The 18,502-nt window shown below is 39.4% G+C and overlaps 2 protein-coding genes across 4 annotated transcripts; one reads left to right on the forward strand and one right to left on the reverse strand.

The window, feature by feature from the left end:
* The first annotated feature begins 617 nt into the window (after window positions 1-617).
* On the forward strand, window positions 618-12,381 carry LOC111347192 (uncharacterized). 3 transcript variants are annotated; one of them, XM_088745400.1, is made up of 6 exons: window positions 619-855; window positions 3,017-3,132; window positions 4,099-4,201; window positions 4,601-4,924; window positions 5,364-5,630; window positions 6,824-12,381. In XM_088745400.1, the coding sequence occupies exons 3-6, from the start codon at window positions 4,105-4,107 to the stop codon at window positions 10,951-10,953; spliced, it is 4,818 nt and encodes a 1,605-aa protein (XP_088601526.1). In that variant the 5' UTR covers window positions 619-855; window positions 3,017-3,132; window positions 4,099-4,104; the 3' UTR covers window positions 10,954-12,381. The 3 variants fall into 3 exon arrangements, with proteins under 3 accessions (XP_088601528.1, XP_088601526.1, XP_088601527.1); XM_088745401.1 differs by lacking the exon at window positions 619-855 and adding an exon at window positions 2,136-2,424; XM_088745402.1 differs by lacking the exon at window positions 3,017-3,132 and having other exon boundaries at window positions 618-855.
* LOC111347196 (uncharacterized) lies at window positions 12,223-18,465 on the reverse strand. Its single transcript, XM_022954460.2, has 3 exons — window positions 17,628-18,465; window positions 15,005-16,170; window positions 12,223-14,693 (listed from the first exon to the last, which is right to left on the reverse strand). Exons 1-3 carry the CDS (start codon window positions 18,378-18,380, stop codon window positions 14,615-14,617), a joined length of 1,998 nt encoding a protein of 665 aa, XP_022810195.1. The 5' UTR covers window positions 18,381-18,465; the 3' UTR covers window positions 12,223-14,614.
* Between the last annotated feature and the right edge of the window lie 37 nt (window positions 18,466-18,502).

The following is an 18,502-nucleotide window of genomic DNA, read 5'->3' on the forward strand; positions in this document are numbered from 1 at the left end:
TCAAACACTTAAAAGTCTACAACGAATAAAACAACAAACAAACCAACAAACGATCAAAAGCAACAACAACAACAACAGAAAACACACACACGAAGAGCTGAAAAAGCCTCATCTCTGAATTCCGTCGTAAAGAGACAGAAAATCCTAAGAAAATCAGTTCCTCTTGAAGCTTATGAATATGACATTGTGTACTTTGATAAAAGAGCACATGAAACGGATCGACACTATTCATTCCTATTCATTGACTGACCAAGCGTCTGTAAACTAAGTGCAGTTTTTCTGTCACTTTTACAGGTTGATTTTTTTAACTGCCCATCCTCCAAGAGCAAGGAAAAGTTGGTCAAGATGGCACAATCTTCGCCTTCTTCTGAAATTCCGGTTTACAGAGGCCAAGTTACACTCGTTTGAATGAACTAGTGGTGGAATAATTTAGCGTCATTTAGCACCACTCTCCTCTCGCTGACAGGTACTGTTTCACATCCAACATTGTGATTGGGCAAAACTAATGTAGCATACGAACATAAGTCGGCGTTACTCCTGCTAAATTTCGCATACTGTCACTGGGCTGTTTTGAACTTCAAAACGTTTAGACTGAAAGGTAAATTAAGACGATCGAAGAGTCAAGGGAAATTAATCAGTTCCGTTGTTCAATCTAATACTTACTCCAGTCCTGTTCCTGTATTTCCATTTTTCATGATCGAAAACTGGAGATGGGGGATACCCCCGCTACGTCATTTCTCAAAATTAAGTTCAACGATACGTTTCAATTTTGGGTGGAACGCTGTTTTCATGTTGGATTCCTATGGATTTTAAAGTAACATACAGCATGTAATCTGCTGAAATTTTCATTGGAACGTAAGTAAATGTGATGAAAGTTGGAAATAAATTGGGTTGTAACAAGAATAGATTAATTTCCTCGTGTAAGCCACCTTGCTTATGCCCAGATGCGGTTTCACTCGGCGTCGCTCGTTGATGACAAGGCGAGGAGATAGTCTCAAGCTCTTAAAAAGCTATTTCATACAATGCAAAACGTGAATCAAGGAATGGTCGAAGTGATGAAATATTCTATAACATGTAACATCGAGGCCATCTTCCTCTTGAAGCGGATGCGAGGTGGTCGAACTCGAACACTCGCTTCATTATTTTTAAATTGTTTTGAAATATTGCAAAAGAAAATTAGCTGGAATCATACTCCAGGTAATACTCTTTTACTCTGTCTTCTTTGTTCTTGCTTATTAAATTCGGAACAACCTTAAGCAGTTTCTGGAAGTCTTCAGAACAAATTCCGATAAACACCACTCAGACCAAGAGGCTTGTTTGTGTCGTGTTTTGGAACCAGGCAGTTTATTAAATTTATATATCCTACGTACATAACACATTAGACTATTTCATCGAACGTATTCGACGGATACACTAAAATAACGGTTCATTAATTCGAAGTAAATTATCAAAACTGCCTATGGTTGGGGTGGGAGGGAAAAAACTTAAATGTCTTACTGTAGAGTCAAAGAATAAACTTGTTGCTTGTTTGGTAGCTAGTAAGATGTGCTCAGATACCTAAGCGGTAAAATACTTAAATAGTTTCTCAGTATAAACGTGCTAGGGTGGAGCATAGCCATTGGTTCTATCCAAGTCTTTTGACAAGTGTCAGTGCTGAACAAATGGTTCAATCTGGGAAAGAGGGATCATGTTTACTATAGGTACTCTTGACTGATATATCAGTCAACATATCATTTGAGAGTAAGTCAAAACTCAACCAATATAATGTCGGTTGACACTCAGTCAATAGACCGTCCACAGTTGCTTGATAGTTGGTCGACACTCGGTCCATAGTCGCTCAATACCTGGCTAATACTTGGTTGAGACTCGCTCGATAGTTGATAATCGATAATGTCGACCAATATATCGACCAACTATCAATCAAATCTCTACCGAATATCAGCCAGCTATCAATCTGCCATTGACTGATTGTCGACAGGCTATGGACCAAGTGTCGACCGAGAATCAACCAAGTGTTGACCGAGTGTCGACCAACACATTGGTCAAGTATTGACCAACTCTCAACCGATATATCAATCCCTATGTGGGTCGAGAGTATCTACAGTAAACATGATCTGGAAAGACTTATAAGTAATGTCCCGGCTATACCTATAAATCTGGACCTCTCTGTCTAGTATTCATGGAAATTTGCAATTTACTTGGAAAGAAACTTCACAGTCATGCTCAGACAAAGTCAACAGTTTGTATCCTCCTTTTACCAAGGTCGTAATTGTGGTAATGCAAATTTCTCTCTGTGTTTATTCAGTGTCAAGTTAATCCTACATTCTGAAACCTTGAAATCCTAAGATCTGATTGTTAATTCTCCCCTCCTGCTGCTATTCATTTCCTTGCAAGTTGGTTAGTAGAATTTGGTGTTAGATCAAGGTGACAACTTCTACCTGATAAGTTTGAGTATTCTCATTACCTTCGCTCTGACGAAGGGCTAACGCTCGAAACATCAGCTTTTGTAATTGTTACGGTGGCCAATTTACCATTTCAACTTTGTTGATATATCCAAATTATTTCGTTACTCCCACTAACGCAGCCCCAAACAGTTTCTTTCAAAACTATCAGCCTTTATTCTCATTACCTGTTTGCTGATGATGTATGAATATTATAGGGAGAAGTTAAATGTTAATCACCACTAGGAGTTAGGGGGTGAGTACATGGTGAATTTCAGCCCAGGCTGAAATGTTTAACCTGGGTTCAGAAGGAAATCCTCTTGAGATAAAAGTGGCACTTTTGTGAAGAAGGTTTCAGCCCAGGCTGAAAATCCCAGCCTGGTTTCTGAAACTGAGCTAGAATTTTTTTGCCCAGGCATATGGCCATGCACAAGAAGGTTGTTTTTTAGGAAACAATATGGCTGCAATGAAGACAAGATTCCAGTGAAATAAAGGTGTTAAAATTAAGTATCTTAATCAATGCCATACTAATTTCAAAGTTAAAATGGAATTTAACAACAGTGACTTCATTGCAGACAAGGTAAAGCAGTATGAAGCTGTTCAGGAAGCTAGGGCTCTGATATACAAAGACAAAGAAAAGTATTGCACCCATTTTCATAATTTGGGTCCCTGGAGCCATTTTGATTTTTTGGTGAGTCTATGCACACAATTTCATATGTGAAGCTCAGGCTTATATTTCAGCCCGGTTTGAAATTTGTCATGTAATCACAACAATATTTTAGCTTGCCCAACGAGTTAAAAGCTCAACTCAGGCTGGAGTTCACCAAATAGGTAATCACAACCTTTAAGGATAAAATTTCATAATTTCTGAAAATGATGGTCTGAAAGGTAACAAGAGACCCTAGTTATTAAGTACTTTGGGATAAAGATTGATTTAGTTTAATTTTCACCATGACAGGAGATCATTTTAAAAGAATGCATGGCATTCAGGTATTACGATCCATTTTTATATTGACTGGCTACTTTAGAGGAGTAGCGTTCTCCTATGGAATTAATCCCCATGTGTATAAGGTTATTCAAGAATGGGCTGGCAAACAGAATTCTTTTTAGTTGTCTGTGGAATTGGGTAAAAAAAAAAAAAATTTTCCTTTCCTTAAGGTGTATGATTTTATAATTTAATTTGACCCAACATGTGGGTGTTGGGTCAAATTTAAAATACTTAGAATCCCGTACAGGCCTGATTTTTTCAGGTCTGATTTTCGCTATTGCATAAATAGCGCTCTCTACTGCGAGGATCGTGCATCATACATATGTGGGTGTGTGTGTGTGTTTTTGTTTGAATTTTAATTCTTTTCCAAAGATTAAGAGTTTCATGATTTGAGAGTACTTAATCACCAACTAGCTTTGCAGACAGGTTTATATAATTCCTAAAGAAAATTAGTTTGTTGATCACAAATTCTGCTGGTACATCTCAAGGGATTATGAGTCACTTTGGGAAGAGCAGTCTACCAAAAGTGATCTTTAGCTTTCTTTTCTATGCAACCCTTCAACTGATGGCTGGCTGGGTTGGACATTTCTGAGCTATTTTTCACAAGTTTGAAATTGAAATGTTGATGAATGGATCACATTCATGTGAAGTTTAACTTTCTGCTTGTAGATTACCATGGCAACTGGCCCAAGAAAAATAATTACCACCATGCCTACTTCCCCTCCAGGACCCTCCATCCCCCCTATAGTTCTAACAGCACCTTCAGGACCTGGTAAGTAACATGTCAATTTACAATTATAACAGCTGCAATCTATTAGAACATCAGATAGGTCTTCAGCCTGAACAGCAGAGTGTAAAACAGTGCAACTGTACTTCAAATGACATAACTGACTTACCGAGGGTAACTGATTTTAATTATTTAGTGATTAAGTCTAAACCACGAGTTCCCTACTAAATCTGGTCAGTAATTCTTCCTTCTACCTACCAGACCTTGCCAGGCATTTCCATGGGAATGAATCACTCTTGACTGAGCTGGTGTTCCTGTTTACTGAGTGCTGAAACTAAAGGCAAAGTTACACCTCTAGGAGTTCTGAATTAAGGTTTAAGCTTTTTCTGGCATTGCTTATTTGATTTCTATTTTTCCCCTTATTCTTGTTATTACTTCATGCAGCCAGTAGCTTTGATCTTAATGATAAGCAGAAGAGATGGGTTGTCATTGGAATCGCTTTAAATAGGCTTCTTCTACCGGTCCTGCGTGACTTTGCTGGCAAAGAACTTTCTAATCACTACACATCATTGAAGAGCTCCAGTGGAGTAGATACACAGGTTTATTCCACTCGCATGAAAAAAGATGGATTATTTGATTTAAACTATGGCAATATCAACAACAACTGGGGAAGGTTCAGGAGAAAGGAGCATTTATATGATTTCAAAGTGTTGTCTGCTGTAGATCTGGCCAAACTTTACCTCGAACCACACATGGCCAAGTTTACAGGTTACATTTGTGTTTTAAATTTTTACATAATTATATTGTTATAAACTTAAAAATTTACAGAGAAAGCTGAATTGATTTATTTGTTTTATTTATTATAACTTTTTACACATGAGACAGCCTTCTAATCTAACTGAAAATCAAAAGAAGAAAGAAAAAAGATCACTTTGGTAGATAAAACAGAATGAAAACAGGATGAAAATGTTCCTATGGCTAAAAAACAGATTTTTGATCACTGAAAATAAAATCCTCCCACCATTCTTATCGAAATTATCTCAAAAATCATTTTGTTTTTGTTTAGAATTATTGACATTATTTACTTGATGAATTGGGGCCCGAAACACTGAACTTCGTCAAGCTTCATTGAATTTCGTAAGATTTAATTTTTTAGCGAATAATTAACAGCCGCATTTTTTTTTTCTATGCAATTTTTCTTTCACAGGATTTGATAGCACATGTGACCTGTCAGCAGTTTTAGGAATGCTGGCAAATTCATCAGTGTTTAAAACTCCCACCAACATTCAAAATAATGCTAAAGATGTGCGCTCCAAAGTACGAAATGAGTGGGGACACTGCAACTTCGATCATTGGACTGACCTGGATTTCAATCACTGTTTCCAACTCATGGAAACATTGATTCGTTCATTGGGGCTTCCAACAACCAGTGAGAAGCAATTGCTTGGTGACCTTCAAGACTGGCACACTAGGGGTAAGTGTATTTACATTGGCGTGCTTCTGTTCAGTAACAGATCACAGATGGCTTCAAAATTCGGTGAGAACGATAAAGTGGCATATAGTACTCAACGTGTAGCCGAGTGTGGCACGAATGTTCTTAACACATTTTGACGTCCTCTCCGATGTATTACTGTACAAACTTGAGTCACCATGGAATCCATTTGTGTTATCTGATAAGAAAAAGTAGATCCTTGTTAATGGTGACGTCATCCATGCGTGTTTTTTTTTCTCCAATGCAAGTAAAAACCAATCAAAATGCGTGTAGGATTCAGTTTATCATATAATTCCCTTTACATTACAGTTGTCAGTTTCTTTAGCTCAGTACTCCTTCACTGGGGTGCAAATATGACCACTGACGGTACCCAATCACCACATCTAAGAGTAACTCACTGACGTCCATTCTCAACACGCCATCGGTCTTCTGTAGTCAAGTTGCTTACATCAATGATCAACTCGCTGACTTCTTCGGTCGACTTGCCGACGATAACTTTTGATGTTGGCGAGTTGACCGATGATGTAGGCGATTTGACGAAAGGTGAAGATGTGTTAAAACACGGCCGAGGTGATCGGCATTCTTAAGTCAGTAACGACCACCTTAGCGGAGGTCATCATCAGAGTCAATGGTCAGTTAAAACGGCGCCCGGTGTTTTTTTTTCTCGCTCGTGCTATTAAAAAATGAATGGACATACATCACAATAGTTCGCTTCCTTTTTTCAGTAACGTGTGGTAGTGTTCTCTCTCTTTTTTTAAGCAAGACAGATGAAACACTCAATCCTTTATCATTTAATTCAAGATTCCAAACGATTTTAGACGGTAATAAGATGTTCTTCACTTCTTTAATGGCCTATCTCCAAGATCAGAAACAAACAAAATTGGTCGAAAACCTCCAATTACAAATAAAGAACACTTATATGAGCGTTTGAACCTTTTTTTAAAAAGTAGTGCGTGTGTTTCCTGAGAGGTACTTCCCAGTGATTCATCTTTATCATAGTTTGCATGTCACTGAAAAGTGCTGCAACGATTGACATGGTACGAATGACACTCATTGCAATTGTTACTTACTTGAAAATGTTAGGCAAAGTTTCTCAAGATAAACATACTGTTTGTAGGTCCTTAACTTGACGCCATTTACTTTATAATAATTTGACATCTTCTAACTATTGGCAGGTTTGCAATTGTGCATGGGTTGCCCAGTGGACAAGGATTTGATGAAACTTGTCAGCCTTGAGGTAACCAACTTATCACAAAACTTAGAGGGCATTAAGAAGTCTAATGCTGAGGAAGCTGACAAGATAAGCGAGGCCTTGAAAGATGTCAAACATGAAATCAATATATTTGATCGGCGTATAACCGAACTTGAGACACGAGCAGAGAAAGAACTAAGGGCACAGTTAGAAAAGAACGAAGTCTTCTCCGAGGCAATTGGCGATATTTCGAACAGCGTAACAAAAGTAGAGAAACGACAAGATACAACTGAACAAAAAGTATCTCAGCTAGAAGAAAGGCATAATCAGCTAGAATCCACCGTAGAGACTTTAGATTGTCGACTTAAAAAGCTAGAGCAGGGTTATATGAAAGCCACAGCCAATGCCGAAATATTCCAACTGCCCCGTCGCAATAGTTGCTTTTGCGGTCGCGAAAGTGAGCTACAAACTATCGCAGAGCTATTGAACAATACTAAGAATGGTTGTTCTGAATCAGCAATTTGCGGTCTCGGGGGTGTTGGAAAAACATCTCTTGCTGTCGAGTTTCTCTGGCGACAGAAAGACAATAAGGAATATCCCGGTGGTATTTTTTGGATTTCTGGCGAAAATAACAAACTTTTTCAATTGTCTGTCAGCGAGATGGCACGTCAAGTTGGTACTTTTGATGACGAAGACTTTTCCAATTCGCTGTTAAGAACCTTGGACTGGCTGAGAGTGCGCAAGCAGCTGTGGTGTCTAGTGGTTGACAATCTGGATGAGTTAGAAATGTCCATGGATATGCGGAAGTTGCTGACTGGTCATTGGAAACAAGCTGCCCGTGGTCATATCATCATAACCACAAGAAGAGAAGCAAAGGAAATCGGAGAAGAAACGGGAATCAAAGAAAGCTCTTGTATTGAGTTGAAGTGCTTGACAGAGAAAGAAGGAGTACAGTTTTTACGAATACGAAGTGAGATAACCGGAGAAGATGATGATTTTCGTAAGCTATTCCAAGAACTTGGCGGACTACCTCTGGCTCTTGATCAAGCTGCAGCCTATCTTAGATGTGTCCCCAACTCGACTGTTAAAGAGTATATGATAAAATTTAAAGAGAAGAGATTGCTTCTTCTGGAGAAAAAGGAGGCTCGCCTTCTGGTGGAATATACACCCCGAGAGCGGTTGGCTGTAAAGACGACATGGCTGTTGAATTTTGATCACATAAGACGCATCTCAGAGGAGGATGACCTAGGAGAAATCCCTGTTCTTGTAATGCACATTTCTGCTTACCTTGGTCCCGAAGACATCCCTTTTGAAGTGATAAATGAAGAACTGAATAAAGTGGAAAATGCAGAAGCAGCAGGCGATGGGTGGGACTCCGGAGGTATTGTGTCGCTTCTCACCAGGTTTTCTCTTTTCCAAAGGTGTGGAACGAAGTCTTTTAGTGTACATCGTCTAGTACAAGAGGTTATCCGAAGTGAGATTGCGAAAGACAAAGCTGAGTTTCGCGTCCTTTCTTGTGCAGTATGTGCCCTCTACCGTGCACTTGTGGACACACGCTCGCCAGTGGAAGTTTGCAAAAGTTTCTCTGGGGATGCTGTTTTCAGCGAGGACAGTCCTCCTTCGTTACATCTTTGGGGTAGGCTGGCTTCCCATGCTACCTATCTGCAGGAGCATTTGCGCAGCTATTCCAAGAAACATGAAAATGACGCTGAACGCGTGCAAAGCTCATTGCTTTGCACTGGAGAAACTGTCCGAATTTTGAATGAAGCCGGGATATTTTTTAGCGCTTCTCACGAAAAAGTCAAAGCTCAGGAATTGCAAGAAATTAAACTTGAGCTACTGGTGCACCTTGAGAAATCAAACCCTGGCGATAATTTCAATTTACCAAATTACTTCATTGATGTACCTCTGAAAGAAAGAGAGTACAAAGTAATTTCTTGCTGTATGAGACGATCTCTTCCTGAGGAGGAAGCCGTTGCGGAAGAAGATTCTTCTCGAAAAAAAATGGAGGAAAAAGCCAACCAACTTAGAGAAGAAGGAAACGTTGCTGCAAAAAGAAAAGCGTTCAAAGAAGCTTTGGGTTTTTATACTAGAGCGATTAACTTGCCTTCCAGTGACTCTCGACTGTACTGTAACCGAGCTCTGTGCCATTTGAAACTTGGACAGCCAAGGAATGCACTGGATGATTGCCAAAAGTGTCTTTCTTTAGATCCTTATTACAGCAAGGCATTGCAAAGAAAAGCTTGGGCTTTGCGAGAACTTGTAGCAAGTGGACAGAATGAATTGAAAGAACAAGAGAAGGCTGCTTTGGCAATGGCTCTTCACTTTGATCCAAGTCTTCGCCATGACAAATTATTTTGTAAAACGTTTCTAGACTTTGAAGACGCACGAGTTAGGGAGATAACCAATGCAACGCAACTGGCGTTTGCTTTGGCCACTGCAGAGAAAAATGAGACCCTCTTATTGCAGGAAGGAAAGTATCATCTACCTTGCTTTGTCGTCACTTGTGATGTGCAGATAGTAGGCCTTGGAACCATATCTACCTCGTTGATTTGTACAAACAGATGCGAAGTGATTTCTTCCAGCTGTTACTTTGAGAATATATCATTTCCTAAAGGGAACAGTGCTTTTCTCTGCAGGGGTACGAAAGGAGCTATTCACGTTAATCGCTGTAAGATGTCTGGAGGGCAAGCAAGTTGTAAAGACTTCCCAGAATGTAACGGAGGTCCAGGATGCATAGCAAGATCAAAAGGAAGGGATGCTTGTGATCGGACTTACAAATTTGGAGAAGATGTCGTGTCTGGCTTTGCTGGCCGTCCTGGAATTCAGATTATTGAGCAAAGTGTTGCACTGATTGAAAATTGTATTATTCGCGACTGCGGAGGAGGAGGGGTTCTCGTGGAAGATACAGGTTCACAGCTGAGCATTAGACGATGTGAAGTCTACAATAACCACCAAAGCGGCTTAGAGGCAAGAGGAGGTGGAAGAATTTATGCTTCTGAAAACAGGATATTTAGCAATGGCTTTCATGGCATCCTGATTGGACCAAAAGCAGAAGACTGTTTCATAGATGATAATAAGATCTTTGAGAACGCAAGGGAGGGCATTCTCGCCACGGGCAATCAAGACAAAGTAGTCTTACAAGGGAATGATATTCATCACAACAGACCCTTCGGAATTTCATTGGATGACAATTCCGAAATTTTAATCCGGAACAACAAGATTTTTGAAAATGGATTCTGGGCCATTCTTGCAAAATCACGAACTTCCGTACACATTGAGGGAAATGTCATCGCGGCTAACAAATGCGGAGGGATTTTCATGGGAATCAATTACTCAGGAAAGGTTGTAATTAAATCAAATACTTTTCGAGACAATTATGGCCCTTGGCTGGAGTATCAAGACAAAGTTGAATCGCTGAATAGTTATAGAAAATTGTGGCAGAACCCTAAAGTTGCCGAATATTGTGGCATCCCTCGTGGAGAAGGAGAGTTTCATTCAAATCCTCCAATTCTCATTGGAAACGTGGAAGATAACAACAAAGAAGGGGAACACCACCCCAGAGAGGTCACTCAACGACCACAGAGTGGATGCACATTTTGTCGTCGTTCAGAAGATGAAGCGTGTCACTTGATGAAGTGCCCCAGTTGTCAAATTGCACTTTATTGTAGCGAGGAATGCCAGCGCAAACACAGACCCAAACACAAGGTACTGTGTTTTTCTCTCAGGAGCCGCTATTCTTTAACAGTCAAGATCATTCCGTACCAGGTCCTGCCAGGAAAGGTCCAGGAGAGAGAGTTTGGCAGTCACTTGATAGGTATCGGAGAGGGACCTAAGCTAAATCGTAAAAGTTGTGATAGGTTTATCATCAAGATTCAAACTAAAAATCTCAACAGCCACCCATTGCAGTTGTTGACTGTTTACGACAAGAGCCTGACAATAGATGGCAACATTGAAAGTCCGGAAATCTTTAATATCATTATGGAATGTGGAGTTCTTGGAGGCCTACACAAATTTACAAGTAAAAAAGTCTTCTTTTGGGCCATGTTTGCGGATGGAGGAGAAAAAATCACAGTTTTCCTAAATCAATTTGCCCCTTTTCAGCAGTGGTGAGGACTTCAGCGAATGACGTTTAGGGTGTTTGCTCAAGAACCTGGTAAAAACAAAAGTTGTGATGATTACGCAAAAGAAGTGGTTTAACCCGTAGGTGGATTTGTGCAATGACCACCTTCGTCTCACCAAGTCATCCTGACAAAAACACTTGATGTCATTTCCTCTCCGTCTCTCTACTCAATCATTGGGACATGGGTTTTCATTGGATGGGGGCGCCTAGCAACCCTGATAACCTACTCAGGAAGAAAAAAATAGACAGTGGCTACTATAACGTCGTAGGAGCGTGGAATTTTGTCATTTCTGAGCGTTTGATTGGTAGATGCTGCTGTAGTAAGATATCAACCAACCAAACTAGAGGAACAGACCTAGTATGCGAGGAGGCTATTTTGCGGCAGAATATTTCGAGGTAACAGGAGAGAATAACCTAGTAAATATTTTAGTGTAAGCAAACCGGTATGCCTTCAGAATAATTAGCTAGGGTGATGGTCAAGAAATAATCTTGCCATTATTTCTTGAGAAAACCAACAGTCACTTGGAGGTTAAGCCCAGAAACTGAACTTGTGTTGTCTTTAACGTCAATGCCAACAACCCTGATGCTGTCATGTCGGGAAGCCAATGACTATCGCAATTTACACATGAGGCAGTTTACAAAAGCACCAAAATTCGCAATTTACATAAGAGGTACTAAGAGATAATTTTTACTTGCCGTGACACTTAACTCGGCCAGTACAGTGTGCAGTCAGTCAGTTGTTTCAATAAGTCAAGACGGCCATTTTAATTAGTAATGTTAAATTTTAGTGTAAAGTCTTCTGAAGAGAAGTACCCCTTCATTATGGGTAGTTTATGAACAACATAAACAAAAACAGTACTAGTGAGTGTTTCCTTAAGTTTCATTGAAGGCGTCGATTCACCAAACTAAAAACTTTACAGTTGGATTGTGACACCGTACCGCGCAAACTTTAAGCAGAAATTGAATTTCATCAATTTATTCAATGGAATACGTAAAACATGATCAAAGAATACAAATACACAAAGATAAAGCTATTTTTTGTGCTTTTAAAAAGACTCTTGCAAAACAACTTGTTACAAACTCTTACGCAAACCTTCATGTCTTACATTTGAGCGGTACTGTAGATGAAAAACTATACATTTGCATCAGTTGAGCAACATTTCACCAGACACGTGCCTTTTCCTTTGACAAGCTTTTGTCTTAAAAAGATTCAAAATATGACTGTAGTCGATAGATAGATAGATAGATAGATAGATAGATAGATCGATAGATAGACGTTTATTTAAAAAAATACCATAATAGCAGCTGGAAGCTGAATTGCAAAGGTGTACAAATTATGTAATAGAACTATACAATAAAATCCAACCATAAAGGGAACTAATTTACATATACAACTATAATAAATGTTAGTTAAAATGTCTTGCGCTTGCTGGAATGAAAGTATCTCTGAACCGAAAACTCTAAATGGTCTGCGTCGTCGTAATTCCATAAGTTTATCTCGTTGATCGAAAGGCAGTAAGTGGTATAAACAATCCAAAGGATTGGAGACGATGTTGTTAAAGAATTTTAAGCAAAGGTCTTCTCTCCGATCCCTTAGGGTTTTCAGCCCTGCCATCTGAAGCACTTCTCTATAATGATTATCATAACTGTATATTTAACAATTATTCCACTCGCGTTTGTTGGATATGAGATGATAGATAGCCAACGAGGCGCGTAGCGCCTCGTTGGCTATAATCATCTCATATCCAACAAACGCGAGTGGAATAATTGTTTTATTAAAAACACTACATTCAATTATTAAATTTTATTAAATCTTTAGCTCCCTTTCAATTTTAAGCTTATGCGTACGCTTACCATATCGTAGTTTATGGTATATTGGCTCATATACCATAATGGCTAAGCCAATGAAAAGTCTTGAATTGCATTATCCAATGATCCAGTTTTTAATAAATATATATATATAATGCACGATCCTCGCAGTAGAGAGCGCTATTTATGCAACAGCGAAAATCAGACCTGAAAAAAATCAGGCCTGTACGGGATTCGAACCACTGGCCTCTGCGATACTAGTGCAGCGCTCTACAAATTGAGCTAACAAGCCAACTGAGAGCAGGCCGTTAAGTTGATTCGTAATAAACCCGTGATGGTAAATCAGATACGATGAATATATGAAGTTCATATATTTTTGAACTGCGGTTATAGATACGTATAATGCACGATCCTCGCAGTAGAGAGCGCTACTCATGCAATAGCGAAAATCAGACCTGAAAACAATCAGGCCTGTACGGGATTCGAACCACTGACCTCTGTGATACTAGTGCATAATTTTCAAGGCTCTCTTTTGGACACGCTCTAAACTTAAGCTCAAATAATTGGGGAGACTATAATGGTAGACCAAACATCCATAAAGTAAGACAGATTGAATACAAGCAACGTAAAAATTTGCTAATTCTGGTGATGGTGCCTTAGCTCGCTTTAACTGAGTTAAAGTAAAGGCGCTTGGCAGCCTTTCAATCGTCTCAGTAACGTGAGTGTTCCACTTGAGGTTGTCTTGAAAATACACACCTAGTAATTTCACGACACTAACGGTACTAACCTAAGAGCCATTAATTTCTATGAGATCGTAGGAAGTAAGGGAGCGCACAAAGGAAACTCTTAGCTCATTACATTATTTTGGGTGGAGTTGAAACGAGTTGAATGTTGACCAGGTAGCTACTTCGTTTATCATAGGCTGAGCATTGCTAGGACCACCCTTGCTTATGATTTCATACACTGTCGTATCATCTACATATTTTATACAATCTCTGGCTGATGGTACTTTCAAATCGTTCATATTAACCAAGAATAGCCACGGTCCCAATTTTGTTCCCTACGGTACTCCTGCTCGGACCGATCCCCACTCTGAGAGACAATCAAGTGCAAGTTTGACCCTTTGTTTCCTATCTTTAAGAAAGGCTATTATCCAATTAATGATGTAAGGGTTGATGTTGTAGGTCGCGAGTTTCGATAGCAAGAGGCTGTGATCTATCAGATTGAAGGCTTTTCTATAGTCCAATGCAAAGATCTGCACGGTATTCCCCGTTCCGTCTGTTGCTTGCGCCCAATTGTGCATCAGATTTATCAATGCGTGCGCGGTGGACGATCCTGGAATACACCCAAATTGATCGGGTCCCAGGCGTTTCAGAACTGCTGGTTTCACATGTTCATGGACGACGTAGCGCTCGGCAATTTTGGACAACGTTGGTGTTAATGGAATAGGTCTCAAGTCTTTCGCCGCATCCTCAACTATCTTTGTTTTGGGAAGAGGGGTGATGTTTGCACATTTCCAAACGTCCGGTAAAGTCCCTTGACTAATACAGGAATTGATGATACAACGAACGGGCTGAGCGAGCTCAGGAGCGAAGTCACGCAAGACCCACTGTGGGATATTATCGTGGGACATCTCAGCAAGCTTCAAGTTTCCCCACACCACTGAAACCATGTCAAATATAACCTAAACAAATCTTCAAGCTTAATGAAACAAATTGTCTTTAGTTTATGGGTTATAGGGGAGATTGATAGTTCTTTTATCGCATCTTTAAGAGTAAGGTACGTTATTGATCTGTTCGCAGTTGTCTTTGCTCATTTTATTTACCACACCAAATCTTACATTCATCCATTCTTGGCCACAGATGCTTGGAGAGCAGTGCAAGTAGCTTTGTGATTTTTCCAGTCTGCTGTTTGACACGGTCTAGAAAAATGAAAAGACCTTTGTGAGCCAATTATGTTACAGGATTCAACTAGTTCCATCTAAAACTTTTTATAACACAAGACTCAATGTCAAAAAATTCTCTTTTACATTTTCAAAACTGTTATAGAAACTTCAAGACTTGAGGTTGTAGAAAATTTTGTAACAAACTTGGCACGAAAAATAATTTTTCAAGTTTCTACTGGATCATTATTAACATGAAAGACACGAGGTTAGTTTATTGTTGGTCAAACAGCATTTCATGTTGATGAAAGTTGGAAACACTGATAATTTCTGACACATTATTCACTCACTTGCTGCAGTATTTTTGCTTTTTGCATCTGCCACAGGCTTTCAGTCCACTCTCCATAACTTTCTTGGTACACTTCATGTTTCCACACTGCACGGGTTTTTGAACATTGGCAAAAAGCTGGTAGCGTGGCGTAATCAAATCTTTCAATGGAAGATTAACAGGATCAAAGAAAGGAAGCCTCCTTTCCTCTGCCTCTTGCCCAAGTTCATAATACTTTACAAACTCTGCCCTGTTATTGGCAAGTTTTGCAAGATAATAACAAGCATTTGGGTAAAATTTAAAACACTTTGGTGCTTCATTTAGAAACTCCTTCAACCTTGTCACAGCAGTGTCTCTTAAATTCTCAACAGTCCATGATTCATACTTTGAAATTTCTCCATCATGTTTGCTTTGTTCAGTTGTTCTAGGAAGGTCTTGGCGAGGATTTTTTGTTTTAGATACTTCTTTAATTGTATACAACTTCATCAAGGAATGTCCTAGTCCCCTTTTGGCATCATAGTATGATGGGCAGCACTTGAGAGAGTTCTCAAATGCCTCAGCTGCTCGCTCAAAGTCTTCTGAAATGGTGTAAATAGCAGCCAAGTGGTAATACAAAACATGAAGCCAGCTGCTGTAGTTCTCATCGAATCGAAATGGTTTTTCACAGGGAGGGCTGTTAGGTTCTGCCTCTTGAATAAAATAAATTAAATTCTTTAGTGTTAATACACCCTGGATGGTTCCTTTCTCACGTAGGATATATGCAAGTAAAAGCCCTTCAAAGAAACAAGGATTTTTATGCAAATTTTCATTGCAAGTGTGAAGAATGTTGTGGGATAAAGACTTTATCTGAGGAAATGTTTGTAGTGTAGTATTCTCTGTCAAGTATCCATGAGCAATAAGCGTAATTCCCCTTCTATTAGTGAATTGACTTGTATTAAGAGTTTCAATGCCTTCTTCCACCAGTTTGAAAGCTTGAAGGTAAATTCTTGCAGTTGGGGACCCATTGAATTGTTGCAGCAATTCTTCTGAAAATGCAAATGGTTGTGAAATTGCTAATGGGTGTTTATTTGCATCAACACTCTGTCTCAATTTCTCATTCATGATACTAAATGATTGATGGATAGCATCTTCACTGATTTCTGAAGCACTGTGCTGTGTGTCTTCACTCAGATTGCACTGCTGAAGAAGCTAAAAAAAAGTAAGAAATAGAAGTTGCAATTTGGAATGTTACCTCTATTAGCAGTATTTTTTTGCATTAATTGGTTACAAAAATGATTATTTACAGAGTGGGTAATCAAGAACTGTAACATTAGCAAGTTCATACAGTCAAGCCTGTATTAGGTAGTGTTGTGACTGATCTGGCCAGCAAATAACAGAGGATTACGCTGGATTGAACCTCAAATGATAGCTTTATTCTGCCTACATGACTTGTGGTCCTTAACAACTACAGTCAGGTGTTACATGCACCACTGAGGGGGAGTCTGGGTCCTAATACACCACAGGTAGTTCTGTATTAACCCTTTCACTCCTATGAGTGACCAAGACAGAATTTCTCCTTACATTATTAATACAATATCAAGCAGACAAGTGATGAGAATAAAGAAAAATATCAATAATAGGATAACTAGTTGATCCAATACCAAATTCTCTGAACTAACGTCATAAGAATTGTATAGCAGACAGTAAGGAGAATTACTATTGAGATCTTGAGAGTGAAGGGGTTAAGTAGTCACCCCAAAATAAGCAGTCAGTTGCCAAAGTCCCAAAATTCTTTCCCCTTAAACACTAATTTTTATCCCTTTGAAGCCATCACCTCTGTAAGCAGTCGTGGTCACCCTCTAATGAGTCCCAGTTGCCTTTTTCTATTGTCTTCCACCTGTATTAAACATTCATATTTATACCCCAAAATCATTGCTACTAGTATCTTTAAGCAAGACTAGTGTTTTACTGTGGTGTGGTCAACTATGGAATAAAATGGCATTTTTAATAGTTTTTTAAAAATACCCCCACTCTGTATGTGGTACCTGCATTAAGTGGTTAACCTGTGCTAAGCGGTCACCCACCATTCCCTTGATACAGGTCCAACTGTATGTGCTCTCAAAATCATTTTTAGACTTTTCATTGTGTTTTTTGTTTTTACCATGCTGTTTTCTGATACTAGTAAATACCTGATCTTATACAATTTACAAGTACCTTCACAGTTCATAGGTTTTTTTCTTTTGTTTTCCAGAGTTCTTTTCATACAAGGCCCATCTTTAAACTTCCCTCTCCAGATGATATTTGTATCGTGTCTTTTTTTTAAGCATGTTGAATTAGAGTGATCAGATATAGAACAAAAAAAAAAAGCAAAACAACTAGGATAAACCAAAAACAAACATATTTTGAATTTTAAAACTCTTTACTCTCTCTTTTTATTTTTACCATTGTGGATTGTTGCTGATGCACACCATTAACTTTACAGAATCCTCTTTCCATCCTTCACCTTATCTCCCCCCTGTTACTTTTTGGTTCCACTGAGAGAGATGGGAGTGAAAGAAAAAAGGGACAACAGAATTGGCTATGACAAGACCACACATCCTGTCTCTACCAAGTCTTGTCCCATTCTCTTCCCACCCAAACCTCTGGCTTCATATCAGGTTACTCACCTGACCTGCCTTTGCATCACCATTAGCAGAAGCTTTTTCCAACCAACGCTTTGCCTTTCTCAGATCCTTTATTTGCTCGCAACTTCCAGTCATACATATCCATCCCAGTTCGCACTGTGCGTCTGTATCGCCTTGTTCAGCTGCTTTGGTTAGATAGTAAACAGCTTTCGTTGGTTGTGGTCGTCCCTCTGGGCAATCACCCTCACGATAGTACTTGTACAGAAGTCTCAGAGCCTCCGTTCTTGTTCCAAAGAGAGCGTCCTTTATTTTCCTGACTGTTCCAATATTAAGATCACGTACTGATGCCCTTTCACCAGCTGCTTTTTGGTACCATTCGAACGCTTCCTTAAGGTCTTTGTTCACTACTCCCTCAACCCCACATCGATACATTTCCGCTAAGCTGAGCTGCGATTTAGTGCAACCCATTTTCGCTGCTAGGTGATACATCTCGTACGCTTTACGCTGATGCTGAGTTGTACCTTTCAGATCAAGTAACTCGCCAAGTTTTCCACACACAGATGGTGAAAGATCGCCATTTTCTACAGCAGCATTGAGCCATCCTAGGGCTTTTTCAAAGTCCTTTTCCACGAAATCTTGTATACCTTCCGCATAGGCAAAACCAAGATCAGCTTGGGCAGAGGTATTTCCATTCTTGGCTTGAGTGATTAAGTATTCTACTGAATCATATTTCTCTTTATAACGTTTTCTTATATCGAAGTCACTTAAATTTAAAGGATCCACGATAGCCTGCATTGCTCTTGTCTTATTACGGTTGGTTGACGTTTCATGTTATTTCGGCCATGTTTGACTTGGAGTGGACGGTGGGGGAGAGGGTGAGGGAGGGCGAGTAGTCCCTTAAATTATTGTTATTACCC

The sequence above is a fragment of the Stylophora pistillata genome, chromosome 14 (genome assembly GCF_964205215.1).
Source record: "Stylophora pistillata chromosome 14, jaStyPist1.2, whole genome shotgun sequence".
NCBI lineage: Eukaryota > Metazoa > Cnidaria > Anthozoa > Scleractinia > Pocilloporidae > Stylophora > Stylophora pistillata.

Excerpts from the sequence above, each read along its gene's own strand:
- LOC111347192 (XM_088745402.1), top strand. The coding sequence starts at position 4,105 with ATGGCAACTGGCCCAAGAAAAATAATTACCACCATGCCTACTTCCCCT. Across the intron at positions 4,202-4,600 it reads AACAGCACCTTCAGGACCTG|CCAGTAGCTTTGATCTTAAT; the intron begins GTAAGTAACATG and ends TACTTCATGCAG. Across the intron at positions 4,925-5,363 it reads ACACATGGCCAAGTTTACAG|GATTTGATAGCACATGTGAC; the intron begins GTTACATTTGTG and ends TTTCTTTCACAG.
- LOC111347196 (XM_022954460.2), bottom strand. The coding sequence starts at position 18,380 with ATGCAGGCTATCGTGGATCCTTTAAATTTAAGTGACTTCGATATAAGA. Across the intron at positions 16,171-17,627 it reads GTGATGCAAAGGCAGGTCAG|CTTCTTCAGCAGTGCAATCT; the intron begins GTGAGTAACCTG and ends ACTTTTTTTTAG. Across the intron at positions 14,694-15,004 it reads AAGCAAAAATACTGCAGCAA|ACCGTGTCAAACAGCAGACT; the intron begins GTGAGTGAATAA and ends TCATTTTTCTAG.